This window comes from Nipponia nippon, unplaced genomic scaffold, assembly GCF_047370975.1.
Source record: "Nipponia nippon isolate SJK-2023a ecotype South Korea unplaced genomic scaffold, ASM4737097v1 scaffold_5, whole genome shotgun sequence".
Taxonomy (NCBI): Eukaryota; Metazoa; Chordata; class Aves; order Pelecaniformes; family Threskiornithidae; genus Nipponia; species Nipponia nippon.
The window spans coordinates 91,674,698-91,693,720 of record NW_028262369.1 but is presented as its reverse complement, the minus strand read 5'-3'; the positions used below and the strand labels follow the sequence as shown (position 1 = coordinate 91,693,720).

Genomic DNA, 19,023 nt, shown 5'->3' with positions numbered 1-19,023 from the left:
ATGTACTTTCTGGCAGCTCTGTGGAGCAGCTTTTCTTGTGCTGCAGCATCCCATGTGCCAGCCGCAGGTGGCTGACGCCTGCATCTGTCCTGGAGCCGGAGAAAAACCTTAAGCTGTGTTGGCTCTGAGCGCTGGGGTGGGCTAACGTGAATGGGGAACAGACGTTGCAGACTCACCCATTAAAGGTGAGACCTGACATCATTGAAACAGTTCAGCAGGCAAATGCAACAATGCCAGCTTACTCCAGCTCTCCTATTTTTACTAGGATAGCATGTCAGCGTGGATGCTGCTCCTTGCTGCAAACACACCTACGCTGCAAAGCCCCGGGCTGAAGTCAGAGGTGCACAAACTTCTAGCAGGCTTTAGGGCAACAAAAAAATGTATAAAATAAGTGTAAAAGGTACAAAAAAATGTGGACTAGGTTATTAATGACAAAAAATGAAGCAGATAACTGAATTAATTAAAAAATGGTAAAATGGGAAAGTTATTGCAGTATAATAAAATTTTTGAAGTCTTGTTTACTGGTACTAACAAGTACCATATTTTTCTTCAGAGGAGAGGTTTCTCTAGTAACATGGCAAGCACTGAATTGTTAGAGAGAGGACGACTTGCTCTTATGCCAGTCCTTCAGAACAGCTTCTGCACCCACTGCTGGTTCTCATTTACTGTATTTCTGTATTTGGGAGTGTCAGCCCTGAGACGAGGGAGAGGGAACAGTGATTTTTTTTCCAGGAGCTCATATGACTCTGAAGGAGGTTTGCTACCTTGCTTTTCCAGTAGATACAAATCCATAGCATGCATCTGTCATTGGACAACCTTTCCGAATTTACCTAGACCACATCATTACTGCTATATGGCCATACATTGCGACTGCTGTCAGTCAGCAGATAAAAGATATTTTTTACAATGATGTGGAAGGGCTTCATGCACCTGATGTTTTTTTGTTGCCTTTTGGCTTGGCTATAGCTTAGAAAAGAAATGTTCCTCGTTGTACACCCTATTATATGTCCTGTATTCAAGTTATTAGCTGCACTCAATATAAGCATTTGCTATTCTCGCAGTAGATATGGTTTCTCCAAGGCAAGCATGCTTTCATAAAGCTTGAGCTATGTTAATGAGTTCTTTATACGGAAATATAAAATGATTGACCTTTTTTGATATGCTACCAAAAGAATGGCTTGCTTCTCTTTTGTTCTCTTTTTCAATTTGGAAATGTCATTCTCTACCAGCAAACAATAATTTTCAAGGATAGAAAAAAGTTCGGAGTTAACAGAGCAATTTGGAAAGAATAATAACCATATGTTGTGGGCTTGATTATCCACTGGTTTTCACCTTTTGTAATTCGCAGAATGAGTTAGCATAAATATATATGTTTCTTGGTTTACAGAGATGTAAACGATTGCAAAAAATACAGAAGCAAAGCAAAGCAGGCTCAATATTTGGCATTTTTAATACTACAGAATGAATAGAAATATTCATTGACTGAAATATTCACTAGAAATATAGCTTGAAGAGTTAACATAACTTGTTTTCTTTATTCTCTGGAAATGAGAAATAATTGAGTTTTAGCAAAAGTGGGCTACCTTCTGCTGCCACGGAGGCAAACCCAGCAGATAACTTGTCATGTTAGAACAGAACAAAACTTGAACAGGTGCTCCTGAAATGTGCAGCCTCATTTTCTAATTTGATTATTGCTCTAGCTGACAAGCTCTTAAGAAGCTTTTGAAATGTTAGTGCTCTTTGAGGAGCGCTAACAGGAGGAAAGGATGGCAATTCGGAATGGTTTTTTCCCCTCTTTTTGCTCCTCTTGTTATGAAGGATGGATTGTCTTATGTTAAGATTAAGAAGACAAAACAGCTTCACACCTGTTCTGTCCTTAGGTATAAAAGTCAAAGATTAGGTGCAAAGAGACGGTTGGTTAAAGCTACTCATGCAATAGTTTTATAAGCATAACAGTATGTTAAATCTGTGAACTGCTATCAGTGTCCCGGAGATGCCAGTGCTGCAAGAGGGCATGAAGCCAGTTCTGTCTCCCATACTTAATGACTGCTGAGCTTCACTTGAAGGCTGAGCCTAAAGTCTTATTTTCTGCTTTAAACAATCCACATATTGCACATTTGCCATGTACTTCACATCAAACGGTTTCAGATTAAACACTGTAAATTAATGCTTCAGTCATGTACATTGAAATACCGAATTGTTTAACCAAACTGGTGGAGAGCTAGAAGCCCCTTTAATCTGAATCTTTTCAGTCAATTACCATTCCTAGCCTTACAATTTCTGTTGGAATGAGGTATCCAGTTCTGCCTTTGGAGGCTAGGATCAGCACTGATGCTGCAAAATACCCATTGCTGGTGGGATTCGGAGATTCTCTTCGGGTGTCAGTGTCTGGATATTTACCTGTTGCTTCCAGAGTCGTGCTGGCTGAGGCTGGAGCTAACTGAGTTACTCTGAAGAAAGGCAGGAGTCCGGAAAAAGCTTTAACTTCAGTGAACATTGTCCAGCGCAGAGACTAGGAACAAAATTAGTCTTGAATGTCAAAGTACTCACAATTTTCTTTCTCGTGTTAAGGTGTTGATGTTATAGAACATTGACTGTGGCTATTGGATAAGATAGTGTAAACCTTAGTGAAACTATTTCATTAATCACCTCCAAAATGTGCATTCGAGCTGTTATTTTTTAATGAAGCAGTGGATAGTTACTTTTGTTTACTTCAGTTAGAGCTGTGATTTTTTTTTTTTAATTAAAGGGCAAGAAAAGACAAACAAGGACAAGTCCTCAGTAGAAAAGAAGTCACATTTTGGATGTGTGATCAAACACTTATTTTTGATCGCTAAATGTCATTAATGTATTAAAAAAGATGGCAAATTATGACCTGACCCTGCTGGTTAAGTGCCATTGTAAAGTGTTTAATACATGAACATACACAGAATTTCTATCACTTAGAGCTATCTTGGCATCACTGTGATGGCCTGCTGTACTTTTGCAAATTACTTTGTCTTCTTTGTGGCTTTGCAATTCTTCTTGTTGATGACACATCACTGATAATGCCACTTTCAACAGTGACTGTATGAACACTAAGAATTACTAATAATTTTCTGACGGTCTGTTTTTTAGATAAAGACTTCCCTGCCCTCCTTTCTATTTCTTTTTTCTATGAAAGTCCAATGGTGACAGATTTTCTGAGAAATAGTGTTTAAATCTTTGTATTTAAGTATGATTTTCTTTATGTGGTAGACTGTGCTTCTAGATTAGGAAGATAATAAGACATCTCATTCTTTAAATAAAGTCAAGTTGAAAGATGCGATACGGAATACCCTTGTAAAGATTTCATTCTGCAGGAAGTAATTAAGTACAGTTTAAGCATACCATAAAATATGCAATTAAAAAAAAAGATTGTGCACCTTGACAGGTAATAAAGAAAATTGCAATCCTGCAGTTTCTTTTGCTTGCTGCCATATAAGAAAACACAGATATTAACTTTTGTTGAAGGTCTTTTGATCAGACAGCTAAATATTGACTAAACCAAAATAACTGTCAATGTTCGAACCCAAGGGTCAAAATAAGTATATGATTAGTAGGACTGAAAGAGGGAGCCAGGAAAAAAAAACCCAAAGATGAAAAGCATATGGATTGTCACAGATTTTTTTTCCCCAAAAAAGTCATTATGAGACCAGTCATGTTTGGTAGCTCTAAGGCAACCATGTAATTTTTTTTTTTTTTAGGTTGAGAACCCTCAAATATTCAGAGAGCCCCCACTTTTCTTCTGCTTCAAAATTATATTTGAGTTTATTGCGTAAAGCTACTTTGATCAGGTGTACGCAGCTTGTTCTTAAATTCATGCATATGTACTGGAGTGCTACAGCCTGCAGTCACCTATATGTTAGGTGAACATTATTGAACCTAAAATTTGCATGGCAATTGATTTCAGAAAATACTTCTCTAAGAACAGGACTATGCAGAAGACTATCATATTCATCAGTTTGCTCTGAAAAGAACATGAACATACAAAATGAAGACTAGCAGTCATCTTTTGCATTCTTCTTCCCTTTTCGAGGTCTCTTCCTTATAGCAGGCAATTACATTCCTGTGCAGCAATAATTTAGACCCATGTCACCGTTGTAATGACTTTGAAAAGCTATAAAGACACAGTTTGCAGAGTTTTAAAGTATGTGCTTAAAGTATATTGCTGTTGAGCAAAGCACTTAAGCATGTGCTTAATTTCAGGTATGTGGTAAAGTGTCATTGGATTTATTTATACAGCAATCTGAGGATGGATGAAAAGTTAATTCAGGACCATATTCAGCTACCATGCAGAGCAGCATGTGGGAGGGAAGGGAGGGGGATGCCGGGAATCATGGAAACTGAGGGTTTGAAGGGACTCCTCAAGTTCCTCTTGTCCATTCCTGAAGTGCCTGTAAACCACCTCTGACAGTACCTGGTCAATTAAGATCCAGTCAGTAACGAGGGAAATTCCTTATCATTAGAAACACACTCCTGAACCATTCCTGTGGTTCTTGTACTGAAAATGCTCGTCTTTCCCCGTAATATGCTTTTGAAAAAAAAGGCGTCCACTATCTTTTAACACTTTTTCACATACTGGGAGATTTACCAAATCTAGGCAAATCAAATCTGATCATGTTTTCTCTAGATTAAACAAATCCAATTTCATTAACTGCTCCTCAGATCTCACACTTCCCCAATGACTTGTCTTGTTGCTCCCCATTTTGTTTTTTGTAGTGCACTGACCAAAATTAAGCACAGACCCACAAGATCAATATTAAGAAGACCAAATAATTTTTTTGCTGGCATATATATAAGCCCTGCTCTTCATCTGACCCAGGTGCTTTTTGAGGAACAGCATCCAACTGCTGAGTCGTATTTAGCTTGCGGCTCACTGCAACATGGAGCATGGAGCAATATTGCTCTGCTACTTTCAGACTGCAGTTCTTGTTGCGTTTGTGCATCTAATTTCAGCTCTGGATGGGTAGCACTTTACACACTGATTGAATTTCACATTGTTGATTTTGGAACATTTCTCCAGCCTGTTTTCAATTCTGATCCTGTTCTTGACATTGTTTGTAATCCACTTTTCTGCACATTCCCAAGTCTCAGTTTTGTACTTATAAACGTCTGTAAGAGTACTCTCTAGTAACTGAAATAATGATGAATAACGATGGACTTGCACAAAAGTCCCTGAAAGGTCCTAATTGAAAATACTTCCCCTTTTGGCAATTAAATATTAAGAAGTGACATTTCACGTAGTTTGTCAACTATCTGTGCAATACTAATTTCATCTAAACCTCATTTTCTTACGAGAAAATCATGTGGCATTGTTCTTGAAGTCTTATGGCACTTTCCTTTGATTATCCACAGTTTGCCTGTTAAAGAGCAAAACTAGATTGGCTGCATATTACCTGTTGTGGATAAATTAATGACGGCTGTTCTTTTTATCACCTTGTCTTCTATAAACTGAAGTTTTGTATTTATATTTTTTTCTGAGAACTAAAGGCTAAGCTGCTTGTGTATACTTCATTCTCCTCTTCCTTGTCAAAGGCAAGCAGAGTTTTTGCCATTCTCCAGTCTACCAGAGATACCCCATCGTTTTGAAGTTCTCAGAGATTTCTCTTAAATGGTTCAGAGATGGCTGAAGCTTCAAATATTTCTGAGTGAGATTGATTTGTTGATTTGAATGTTGATTTATCTAATTATTTATTTACCTAATTTATTTATTTATTTTCATGTTCTGGCCTTCATAATTAGTGAGCACATAGTTAACTAAGTATCTGGTCTCGATTTTTTTGTGTGTGACAAAAGTATTAGAAACGTCAGCCTTATTCCTTTTCTCTTTCTTCTTTTGAAGTGTGCCTTTGGTTAAGGCTTCCATCTTCTTTTACCTTTTTCTCATTTTTCCTAATCATCTAATCGGAATAACTTTCCAACCAGTTTTTTACATTCCTTGTATTTCCCTGGTGGCTTCTCCTTCCTTTTGGAAAATAAAATACTGTCCCCAGTGTATTCAGAAAGCTGACGTATCATCTTTGTCAGCCTGTATTGCTTTTCCGTCAGACATTTGTATAATAAAAATCCTCCTTGGGCCTGGTCCTTCCCTAGGATGTTTCTGTATATTACTCCCTTCAATACAAAGACATGAATCTCAAGATATTTGTGAAGACTATGGCTTGTGCTTCATTTTCAAGGTTAAATAGGGAAAGAACAACTCCCTACAGTATAGCACCCTTATTCGTGGTCCCTTTTATCTTATGCGGAGTCATTCAAGAAGACAGTAATTCCTTCTGACTTGTTGACCTGCAGACTTCAGAACCAGGATACGTGTTATTGATACAGAGGCAAGGCTGCCTTTTTTCTCTCTTCCTGCTCTTCTTGAATAATTTATTACCCTTTTACAGCAAAATCCCAATTCGGCAACGCATCCCATTAATGCTATAGTGCTGCCTATGTTGTTGACTGTGTGCTAAAACTTCAGCTTCTTGCAGCTGTTTTTCATTTTCATGGTATTTACATATCACTACCTTAGATACTTAATTAGGGGCTCCGTTACTTCCTTTCCTATAATTCTATTTCAATTTCGCAACTAAATAGCTGGCATGAGAGTTTCAAACTTTCATAATATCCACTTCTTTGCTCGTCTGTGTGATTTTTTTTCACTGTATCAGCCAAGCTTAGGGGAGTGGTGAAGGATAGCTCTTCTCCTTAATAGCATTTTTTTCTCAAACCTACTGGATTCTCCAGGGTTAGAAGCATCAGCAATTCTTTATCTGCTTCTCCTGCCCGATAGCCTGTCGAAATCCTCAAGAGGGTTTCTGAATGTAGCTCCCAGATGAGTAATGATGCTCAGGCTGGGCTGTAGATAGTTGTTTAGAATCAAAGTACCGGTGTGCCAATATGTGGTCCTCTGTAAGTCTCCTGAGAGGACACTATCAACACAGTTGGGAAGTCTGTGGTTTGTGTCCAATTCTCAAAGTTAAAAATAGTCCCAAAGTTTCTGTAACACTTCTTAGTGCATCCTCCTAAATCTCCAACTGTATTAACCTTCCCACTGTCTGCATTTTTCCTAGACAGTTCGCTTCTAGAGATTCTTGATAATTATATTGAAAGGGAAAGAGCTCTCTTCTGCCTCAAATCACACTCTATGACTTCTGCAAGTACCCTTAAGTATCTCTGCCACCTTCTTTATTGACCAGAAGTGCTAAAATGACTGCCAAGCTGAAAACACGGTGAAAAATCACAGAATATTATCCAAATGAAATGTCTGGTCACCATAATCAGAACTAGGACTGAAATGAGAGTTCAGCCATATGCAATCCAAATGGCAGCATTGAATTGGGGTGATATTTTTTATGTTACAAACACCTGGTTGCATGAACTTGTGCCTATAGAAACTGAGCAGACTATTGCTTAGTAAAGTGTTCTATTAATTTTTCCATTCTAGCTTTTGTAGATACTGCTGTTTCTGGGATGAACTGCATGACCAGAACATTTTTTTAAAAAATGTGACACCATTATTGTGAAACATGAACAAAGACATACAGTACACTAGTCCAAGAACTGCGAACATAACATATGAGAAAGTTTTCCAGGGAAACCATGGAAAATGATGCTTGGATAAGTATGCACAGCTTATCCAAGCCCTTAATTGTATCAGGCTTCTCAGTCATCCTGTTGATTTTACTTGCTTTTGATCCCAAAATGTGGTCCGTTTCCTATTCTGTCAGGAGGCACTGGCGTGCTTCTCTCTAACCCAGTCCTCTAGTATGAGGCTGGATATATTGCATTGCTGTGTTTTAATACAACTCTTATTAATTCTTAATGTTTAATATTATATATGCTTAAGATTATCATTCTTATTACTATACTTAATATTCTTAAGCATTTACTTCTTTCAGTTAATGTTGTGATTGCCAATGTTCAGGAGACATCCTACTGTATTCTGTTCAAGAATCGTGATTCTAAAAGCAAGGTTCTTCCTAAATCCTGTGTATTTACATACTATATACTTAACCTCTTCTTCATGGTCTTGACTGGAGAATACTTCCTTCATTTACTAAAGTTTTTTGTGTGCATTTATTTAGTTGTTCTGCTTTGCCTTGGGCTGTAGTTGTGTTTCCTGAATAACTTTCTGCATGGATAATTTGTACATCAGTTTGTAAAACATTTTCAGATCCCTTGGGAAAGTAAAGGTATTATACAAATTTTGGATAACATATGTGTGTATTATTATTATACAAATATTTGATACCTTTCATTATATAATGTCTGCTATGGATGAATAGGCTCTTATCATATAGTTCTGTGAGAGCTCCATTTCATATTGTAATAACCTCATGGAAAAAAGCTCAGTGGTATAATTTTATACAAAATCTTTTCTCCTTCCCTTTGATGTAGGAATAAGTCTTTTGGGATGCTAAGACCTACTCTATCCAGTGACTGCTAATCAGAATTAAGGGTACTGAACAGAGTAAAGGCCCCGCTGTTCTCTGCTTGTTCCCTGCAATGTTTTAAGGCATCTTAGAATTATGATGGCCAATAGAGTTACCATTTTTAAAAACAAACTGTGCAGTGTTAGATGATTTTTATAATTTTCAGCATAAAGTAAGTGCATATAGTCATATATCTGTTTCAAAGGAAAATATAATTCTCAGTAGAAAATTGGTTTTTAGTCATTGCTAGAATCATAAGGCTTGTTGGTTTAGTTGCAGAGTGAATTAGAGCCGGATGGAAAATATTTCACAGGACAGTCATCCTGCAAGAATGAAGTCTGATCAAAAGGGTCTGGGGGATTATGCAGATTTTTATAAAATTTTAGAAAAGGGGAAGAGAATAATTTGTATTGGTATTGAAATGTTTTCTTTAACTTTCTGGTTTAAATTAATTTTGACTTTTGCAAAGTAGTAAAATTAACATAATATTACTTCTATGTATTATAAATAATGAAACGGAATTAAATAACATAATAGGGAAAATGTATCATTTTCCTTCAGTAATAAGAAAATATTTCAATGTTATTAAAACATTTCACTTAGGTTTTTTCCCAAATTTAATTTTATTGTAGATTATGGCATTTTATTGTGATTCTATTCCAATTTTTAACTCCTCTCATTCTCTCTTTTTTTCTTTTTCATCCTACTCTTCCTCCTCCCCACCCCCCAAATTAGCAAATGAAATTTGGGCTTCCTAATTCATCCCTATTGATTTATGTAATATATAAGGGCAACACTTTCAAAATTGCTGCATTAAATTAAGCATTCAATCTGGGTAATCTTTAGTAATAAATAAGAGCCTAATCTATTGAGGTTCTTTCTAATATCCCACTTGCTTCCTAGTTGCATCCCTCGTGTTTAAATATCTGTGAATCTGACAAGTCTTCCATGAGTAGCACATAGATACTAGATTCCTGAATATGCCAATTTCATTTTTGTAAACTGTGGTCCAGGTCATAAAATGGGTTTGAAGATTAGTCTGAATTCTTTATCAATTATTTATCATTGATAGGAGAACCTCCATGAACCATTTAATGTTACTGTACATGCATACCGTATGAAGTTCTTTGAAGAGTAGCTGTATGGCAACCAAGGAGAAAAAAAATCAGTCTTGCCACTTGTGGTTCTAACCATGAGGTTACACTAGTAATCTTTTTGCTTTTTCTAGACATACTTCTGATTTATACCTATGTCAATATGAGACATTTGAGTTCCCAGGCCAGTCATCTGTTGACCAAATTTAACCTTATTTAATTTGTAAAAAGTTGACAGATCTGTCAATATATGATTACAATATATTTATATTTTTGGATTCATGTATTTTACTACAAATATGCATTGTGAGAATTTTAAAGATCTGAACCTTAATTTTTTTTTGCTATGCACGTTGATCCTCAGTAGAAATTATACTATTTTCCCCCTCAATTTTAGGTGTCTTCTTAAGAATTAAAAAGTAAGCCAAAAGTTATTATATGCAAACACTGCTGTAACAGATCTTCATGGGTGAGGTGTTCCTAGAGTAACTTTTGCCAGATTAGTGCTATGGTGCGATGGCTAGGGAAGGAGAAATACGTGTTTCAAAATCTAAGATCTAGTTTTGCTTCTTCCCCAGCTAATCCATAACTTTTATAACTGCTTTCTTGAGTAAAAATAGCTTTAGTGAAGAGCACAAGTAGTGCTGTTCTATATTAGTGAACTGCTTGTGAAATAAGAATCAGGATCTTTTGTTGTGAGCTACCATTGGGATTTAAAACCCACTAATACATTTGTGTAGAGTTACTTCACAGAGACTTCTGGAGTAGGGCATGCCTTCCCTTTGAACTTTGAATAAATACTATTGTCAGAATATACTTACTACTTTGCTTTTCACTTCATAGTTATGTTGTGCAAATTTGCTCCTTGCAACACTGGTAAGAAGAAATATTTTATAAACGTAATCAAGCAAGCTGGCAAGAATTGCAGCAACTCAAAAACTTTCCTCTGAACGTGTGCAATTCCTCCCCGTAGACATCATGTAAAACCATGCTTGGCTTCTGGCAACTGCTCACAGAGAGGTGGGGAGGGAAGGTCCTGCAGGACCCTCTGTCAGGTCAACGCAGGTGGTTTGGACACCTCAGGACATCTACAGTCGCACCTGGCGACTGTAGTAGCCACCCGAGTCCCAGTTCCAGGCTGTGGTATCGGACGCACGTGTTTGTATCTCTCGTTCTCTTGGAAACTACTGTTGTGATTTATGACTTCATACGTTGTTAGGTAATCAGAAGGGGATGGCATAGATCTGAAATCATGGCTCCTGTGTTCTTCTGTTATGATCTATTCCTTCAAACACTCCTGAATGCTGGCTGTGCATTTTATTGGTTAATGAGAGGTATTTTTGGAAATGCAGTCCTATTCTGTATACTTTCACTGAAATATTTGCACGTGTATTTTAATAAGTCCTGTAACTTTCCTGCTGGAATATATTTGCATTTATTTGTATTAACTCAGTGTTTGCATTGGTTGTTTTTCTAAAACAAGACAAGGAGAGAAAAACATGAGTGCAATTTATTCACACAGAAAATAGCCTTTCACTGAAGCAGGCATTAGAATATAATGTGTTTCTGAATGCAGAAGGTGCCTGGAATTTTCCCTCTATCAAAGAATTTCTTAAGCAGCAACGTTCAAATATTGTGTCATTTTAAACCATAATTTAAAAAGCACTCTGTACAAAATGACATTCTGTCTGTTTTTCAGGTTTATGTGACTCAGAGTGGTTCTCCTCTGGACAAGTATTTTTAGTTTTTGCAAGCCCACAGATCCACTTAAAACACCCGTGAAGAACAATTGTCTTAACTGTTCTTGGGTTTTGGTCACATTGGTTTGATTTTTAAATTCACCTTTATAATTTCAAGGATTTTTTTAGCCCAGTTGCTAGAGCTTTAAAAGGAATCAGAAATCCATAATCAGAGTGTCTTCATAAGATCTGATTTTAAAGAGCCACCGACAAGCTCTCAAGCCATGACCTTGCAGCTTTCATACACTCATCAGCGCTGGGCTTCATCGAGACTCTGGGTGGTATGGGTGGTATGACAGCAGACTTTTTTCCTCAGGTTATAGGAGTCCGAGCAGAAGGCTGGTAGCAAGAGAGATACAAATCTGAAGTTCTAGGCTAGAGCTGACCGAGAGTCTTTTGATCTTGATCAATTGACTTCGTGGCAAAAAAACAGACACTTTGTAGGAATGGGTCAACTGGATGTAAAAGATGTAATGGGCTTCTTATTTTTATGGAAATGCCTATAATTAGCAGTCAAATAGTATTTACATCTTCACTGGGCTGTAGAGTTATTAATTACACAGTGATGAGTGCCGTATAAAATATACAGAAAACAAAACTACCTGTTCCACCTGTTCCAGTTTTGTTCTTTCAAACTCCACCACTGGAGCAGCTGCAGACTTACCAAACATAAAACTCCCTCCCAAAGGAAGGGACAAGATCTTCACTGTGATAGTAATGACCGTGCCTCTTCGTGGTGCTCTGTACAGCGGCAGCATCTGCGTGACGCAAGGCAGTTAAATCACTTGATAACCAGGACTTGATTTAAAACCAGGCTTTATATCTTTACTTCAGCTCGGACACTGCACCTCCCAGCCCACCTCCCAAGGGCACTGGAGCAATTAACGCGTGGCACATCCGCAGCGTTTGGCACGTAGCGGTGCTCTCAATAACTGCTCTAGCCTGAAGTGGTAGCTGGCCAGGAGAGTAGTAAACCACCAGGGTTTCTTAAGAGAGAAAAGGGAGAATCCCCCTCACTTGTGGCATCCTCCGCTATATTCTTTTTGCACATATGTCTGGCCTTTTTATTCCCCGAAGAGGTTCCTGGCTTACTTACTGCCTGTCCAGATCGGCACCACGTATTAGTCTGCTACATGAACAAAACGTATATGTTATTAAGTCATCATGCAATACAAGCTGTAACTATTGAATAATACACTGATGGAGTTGATACTCAGTTTATGTGGAAGATAAAATAATCATGTTATGTCTTGACTCACACACCCAGATCTTGTGTGTGATGAGGAAGATGGAGGAAATTGCGAGGAGCCTGTAACATAACATTTCAGTGGAAAGACAGATGAATTAAAGTAACGACTCTGTAAAGAACTGATCAAGAGCATAATTCCATTTATTTCTGCAGCTATTTCACCCGAGCCTTAAGTGCTTTCCCTGCTGCTACTATGAGGTGTTTTGGTGAAAATGGTACAAGAAACTACCATAAATACTGTACATCTTAATTGCTTTTACCCATATGGCATCAGTTTTTAGTACCACGCTGCAGTTTCAAAGATGTGTCCTATTAATGGCTGTAAAACAACTGTTCTTTTAAACAACCCAGTCAAATGACTTTTGAACAGTAATTTACGAAAAAAGACCCAAATAAAAGTTGGTGTGGGCAGTAGTGAATTAATTTAATATCCCCAAAGCATCAAGACTATGAACCAGCGAACCAGCATTCAAAAATAATGATAAAAGGGATGATTGAGTGCTATTAATAAGAGTTTTGGTATTGATTTTAAGAAGCTTTCGATAAGACTCAGTGTGTATAGAGCCAATCCCCAAACTCCTACCCCCAAAATACTCACGTTTCCAATAATTCTAACTGATTTATGAATACCCAACAACCAGCATGCATGACCTTTATGAAGCTTATGCTCCGTATCTTAGTCCATTACAGTGATAAACACTTACAGTGAATATATTGTGAATGAATAACCAAGCTTCAGCGAAACTGACTGCTAATGTCTTTTTCCTTCTTGATTAATAGTGGAACTACATCACAATGGATCTCATCAAAAACAAGCTGAAAGTAATCTCTGTTGAAACATGCCCATTCAAACCCTAAATCATTAGAATTCTTCAGCTCTGACGGGGCTCAGTAATTAGTCAAGTTGCAATAGACCTGTGCCATAAACAGCATGAATCAGAACATGTCTGCTTCTAAGACTTATTATTTGTATTACTGTAGCACCTAGAGGCCACAGGCAAAATCTAAGTCTCCCCATGTTATGAATTGCTCAGAAAAAAATAAGATCCCGAGTCCTTCAGCACCCAGCCAGCGCAAAGGAAGGACTGGCAGTAAAGGCTGCTCTGCAGAAGTAAGGCAAAGCAATAGGTATTGGTGTACAAAAGATGCCATCTTGGTTGCCCTTTTTGCTTTTTCTTTGCATAGTGCAATTATTATATGAAAAGAAACAGCGTGAGAGGGCAAGAAAGTAAAGGGACACAGCTGACTGCAGCGAGGGTACAGAAGTTAAGCAAATAATGAATTTTAAGAGAGAAAAGAGCAATATGAAATGGAGAGGTAAGGGCAGGGATGGTGTGAAGAGAAGCGCAGGAACGGCCGATTCCTGAGCTGAGAGAAAGCAGCCGTGCAGACGGACACCCGGGGAGAGCAACACAAGTCCTCACCGCAGGCTCTTGCCGTTGGGTCTCATGCAGGGGGCTGCGGGTGGTCCTCAGTGTCATGCTGGAAAGGAATCATAAAGTCAGCAACAAAAAGACACTGAGTCAGTTAATTTAGACAATTCTCCTACCCTAGGCAGCACCAACTATACCCATATGACTCCAGACATTTATCTGGCTTGCAGGGCCAAACCTCCTAAGGCAACACAGTCCATGGCTTTGCTCCCCTTCCCCTTTGGAAATAAATACGGTCTTTTCCTACTGTTTAACTTGAATCGTGCTTCCTGATTTTTAAACCTATTGCGGTTTATCCGACCCACCATGTACACAAGAGATTATTTTCATTCTTCCGTAGCACCTTTTAATCATTTGAACATTGTTTCCATATCTGCCCCCAGTTTTCTCTCCATTAGACTAACTGATCCCAACGATTTTCAGTTTTTCTTCCAAGTGCGTGCTTGCCAGACCTCTGATTCTCCAGGTTACATGTCTGTCACTGTGTATTCGCTGACCTTGGCCCTTGTAGTCAAGGTATGCCCTGCCAGTACTGACAAGGGCAGGATTTCTCCACACGTCGTGATGGCTGTAGTCCTGCTTGTCCATCACAGCACACTATTTGTCCGGTTCACCGTAGCAGGACACTGCCTTAGGTGCAGTTTCGAGATCTTTTGTAATATCCTAGTCCTCATTTGAAAAGGTGATCCAACCTGTTACCCTCCATCTGTTGCAGAGCCCCTTGCATATGCTCTTACTGAACTGCACACGAGTCTTTAAGGTCTCCATCCATCAAGATCACATTTAACTCTGATGATGTCCTCCAGCATCCTTTGCATCCTCCCCAGCCTCATGCTGTTTGTGAATCCGATGAGCCTACCGTGTGCTCCACCACCCCCGTGCTGATGGAAACGTGGGCAAACCCCAGCAGGATGGACAGCGGGGGACCCCCGCGCTGCAGCCCTGCGCTCTGGCTGAGAGCCACTGGAAATGATGCGGTGGAGACAGTTGGTGCTCATTTTAGTTTTATTCAGATGATCTTTCTCCCTACTGTCCTGGAAGACACTGCTTCTGAATCAAGATAGATGACATTTATTGCTCTCCTATTCACAGGCCTGTTACCCTATTAAAGAAAGAAATAAGATTTGTTTGACATGATCTGCTCTTGACAAATTAATGGTAGCTATTAGTTGTCATCTAGTTTTCGTCTAGGTGCTTGCAAAGTTAATTTGATTATTTTTTCTAGAACTTTTATTGGGACTTAAGAGAAATGGTGTCTGTTGATTGGTGGAGGAGTCAAGACAGCGATGGGTGATAGAGGAGGATGGAAATACTCAGTACTCCCTGTTCTATGGCTGCCTGGTCTGTAATTCCTCAGTCCCTTGTCATCTTCCTGCTCCCTTCTTACCTGTTCCCACCATAGGCTGAAATCCTAGACCTTTGTCACCGCTATTAATTATGCTCACTATCCGGTCAGAACTGACCTTTCTCGTGAGGTTTGATGCAAAAAATATTGAAAAAGATCAAACACTTCTTTCATTACGTGCTGATAGCTTTCCTTCTGCCTTGCAGTCCCTTGAGACCCAGGCTGCCTAAGGGAGCGCTGGGGCTGCTCCCATCAGCCACGCACCCCTGTCCCAGCGCACCATTGCTCCATGATGACAGTCCTGCCTTCTGCGATCCGGATCATGAAACTGATCTGCATTAACAAACAGCCCAACCCTTGCCTAAGTGTTTGAGGTTCTTCCTTCCAAAGCCTCATGTTCACTCTCCCTTGACTTACCATCTACCTTCACATTTTCAACTGTTCCTTCTTGCTGGTTAGAAACAAATTTCAGGTGGTCTCCTTTATTGGTCCTTATAAAAAAACCCTTGTCACCAACTGATGATATGGCTTTAGGACACATGGCAAATTGTGTCCCTAAGGTCTTCCCTGAAGTTTTCCTTTTTTCTAGTTCCACAGAAGGGCCTCCTATGCCCAGTTCAGCCAAAGTGGGTACTGGAGACCCCTCTTACAGCCATGGGTTTCGTAAGGTGAGGGCCTTCGTGAAAACAGGGGTTGCGATGCCCCGCGCTGAGCTCCCCAGGCCAGGGGACATTCCCGTACAGCGCGGGAGACCCACCTTCGGCCGCTCGCTGCTGAAACGCCGTGGCGGGGCCGGGGAGCCGCCGGACAGCTCCCGCCCTGCCCCTGGGGGCGTCTGGGGCTGCGGGGGGCAAGAAACCTTGCACAGCAGCAAACGGCACAACTGTGCGTCCTTCCCCCCTTCTTTTTCTTTGCCCCCCCCGCCGCGGTTTCTCTCTGCGGGCGGCGGGGCAGCAGCGCCCGGGGCGCTCCGGGGAAGCCCCCGCCGGGCCGGGGCCGGTCCCCGCGGGGCGGGAGCGGGGGCGGGCAGCGCGGCCCCGCCGCAGCCGGCAGCGACGCCCCCGTGGCGGGGCGGCGGATGGTCTCTCCCGGGCCGGCGGGAACCGCTGTGACACCTGCTGGCGGCGGCGGGCCGAGGCGGGCCGGCGCCCGGCGGGCGAAGCGGAGCGGAGGGGAGAGCGGGGCGGGCGGGCAGAGGGTGCCCGCCGCGGGGCGCTCCGCGGCCGGCGCCCGGCGGTGATGCGGGGCCGCCCCCCGGCGCGGGGCACGGCGGGGCCGGGCGCCCCCTGAGCACCGGCGCGGCGGGGCACTGCGGTAGCGGCGCTGCCGCGGCGGCGGCTCCGCGCCCCCCGCCCGTCCTCCCCTTTCTCCTCCTCCTCCTCCTCCTCCGCCGCGCCACTTCCAGGGGAGGCTGGTGTCATGCGGCTGGCGCCGAGGGAGGGGTGCCCGGGGCCGCAGCGGCAGTGAGAGGCGCCGAGCCGAGCCGAGCCCCCTGCGATGACAGCCATGAAGGAGCAGCCGGCGCACCCGGGCGGCAGGGGGAACCCGCCGCCGCCGCAGCCCGACCAGGTGGGACCCGCGGCGGGAGGCGCCGAGGGGCCGGGGGATGGAGCGGGGAGGGGGCGGCCGCCGTCCCGGCGAAGTTGCGCGGAGCTGGGTAAAAGTCCGGGGGGCGGCGGGCGCCCCCGGGGCAGCTCGGCCGGGGGAAGCGGGACCCCCGCGGCGCTGCCTCGGGAGATGCGGGGGGAGCGGCGGGGCCGCCCGGAGGGGACGCAGCCAGGTCCGGCCCCGCCTCGGGGCTGGGGCGTCGCTCAGCCCCGGCCCCCGGCGGCAGCGGGTCCCGCAGGAGTTTGCGCTCCGCTTCCCCGCAAGTTGCGCCCGGGGGTGAGACACACGGGTGGGGGGGGGGTCCTGCCCTGCCGGCCGGCGCCAGCGCCGCCGAGACGGGGCTGCCGGCCCTGGGGAGCAGCGGTGGCACCGGGGGTGCGGGCCGGGGCTGCCGGCGGCGGTGCGGTGCGGTGCGCCCGGGGCGGCAGCGGGGCCGGGAGCAGGGCGCGGGGGACGCCCGTGCCCGCGGCGGTGCTGCCGGCGGGGCCCCGCTCCGCATCGCCGCCCGGTCCGCGGCGGGGCGGGGCGGGAGCGGCCCCGCGGGGCCGGGGAGGGCTCCCGGAGGGTTTTCGGCAGCGGCCGGGCGGCAGTCACGTCCCTCGACCCGACGGGTGCCTCCCCGCGGGCTGGCGGGGGTACCCGTGCCTCTCGGAACCGGTGTCTCTCGCTACCGGCTCGCCATCGAAACGGGCGAGTCTGGGGCGGCTTCCGCGTGTGAAGGATGGGTACCGGGGGAGCTCCTGAACTTGGCTGTCACCATCACAAAATCGAAGTTTTCACTACGAGACCGCCGTATCTGTTGCTCCGGGGCGATAGCGCTAACGCATTAGGAGGGATGGGGCTGTCCGCCTTCCCACCGAAACCCCCGGTGGGGACCCCCCGACACCCGCTGGCCGCTGCCGCTGCTGCAGGGGCGGCGTGGCCGAGCCGGAGCCGGAGCCGGAGCCGGAGCCGCGCACCTGCCCTCCGCGGCCGGCGGGTGAGGCCCCCGCGGCACAGCTCGCCCTCGCCCGCAAACACCTAAAAATGTGCTAACTCTAACGTTATTCCGAGATGGAGGGCTTTTTTTGCACGTTGTCAGTACTCGCCGCTTTCTGTTTTGAACTCGGGCATGCTGAACGGGGCTTGCAGGACGTGGGGAGCCGCATTTTACATTTTCATTCTCCGTTACGTGCATCTACAGAGCTTCATTTTCCTCCGATACACTCACATTGGGTGAAAAACGCCAACAGGGAAAGCTGCTGTGCACGGTTATGTTTTAGAAAGCCTGTAGCCGAGTATCCAGTCCTGCATGCACGCCCAGGCTGCACGTTAAGCTTCTGGGTAGTCATTCCTGTATCAGTGAACCCATTCATTTAAATAATTTAAAAATGTATGCTTTTTGCTGAGAAGTGTATCCATTATGGCACGTTTTCATGTAATACTGATAAAATAATACATTTGAGTTCAAGGAGCCTTCTTGAATAAATTAATTGTGTAAGTTACGTTATCTGAAAAAGATGGGTAACTTCCATCAGTACTTAAATTTCATGCAAATAGTAGAATTTATGGAAAAGTCAAGATCACTTTAAATAGTCTCAGAGGTTCACAGAGCTCATAAATTTCAGGGACATTGTTTTGCTTTAGAGGGCTACTGCTTTTAGGTATAATAAAAAGTACTTGAACTTAACCAATCTTTATATCTTTATATTCAATTCAGACATGTTGAATTGCCAGAATGGCTTTTTGTTGGTGGAGGTGGAAATCTTTTCAAAGCAGGCCTAATATTATATGCCAAAATTTACCAGTTTGACTGCTCTTTTAGGTCATAATGAGGAACAGCAGTAAGTCCTCAATTTAAGACATGCTATATATTAGGGATTTATCCTAAATATAGAAATATCATTACCCGTGTGCTCTGGAGTTCTCAGCCTCTCTCGGTGGTGGATGGGGGGTCCACTGGTGGGTCTGCTGTGCCTGCCTGCATGAAGTGTCAATGTGAAGCCCCATACATTTGCATCAGGCTTTTCCAGAACAAGTTTGGTTTTTCCTGGTAAAAGTTGATATTCAATCAACTTTGATTGCCTGTTGTCTTAGGTGCTAGGGATGTCATGCTGTAAATAATAGCATCGCAT

The 19,023-nt window shown here is 43.0% G+C and overlaps 1 protein-coding gene across 3 annotated transcripts in view; it reads left to right on the top strand.

Moving 5' to 3' along the window:
- Window positions 1–19,023, top strand: part of DPP10 (dipeptidyl peptidase like 10) — a 562,528-nt gene that overhangs the window by 239,543 nt on the left and 303,962 nt on the right. The window contains exon 1 of one of the 3 annotated variants that reach the window (XM_087732306.1): window positions 16,651–16,870. The exons of the other annotated variants lie outside the window; for them this stretch is intronic. Within the exon in view, the coding sequence (XP_087588432.1) occupies window positions 16,799–16,870 (72 nt within the window). The 5' untranslated portion in view covers window positions 16,651–16,798. Of the gene's footprint in view, window positions 1–16,650; window positions 16,871–19,023 lie in introns of those variants that run through there. 3 annotated transcript variants of the gene reach the window in all.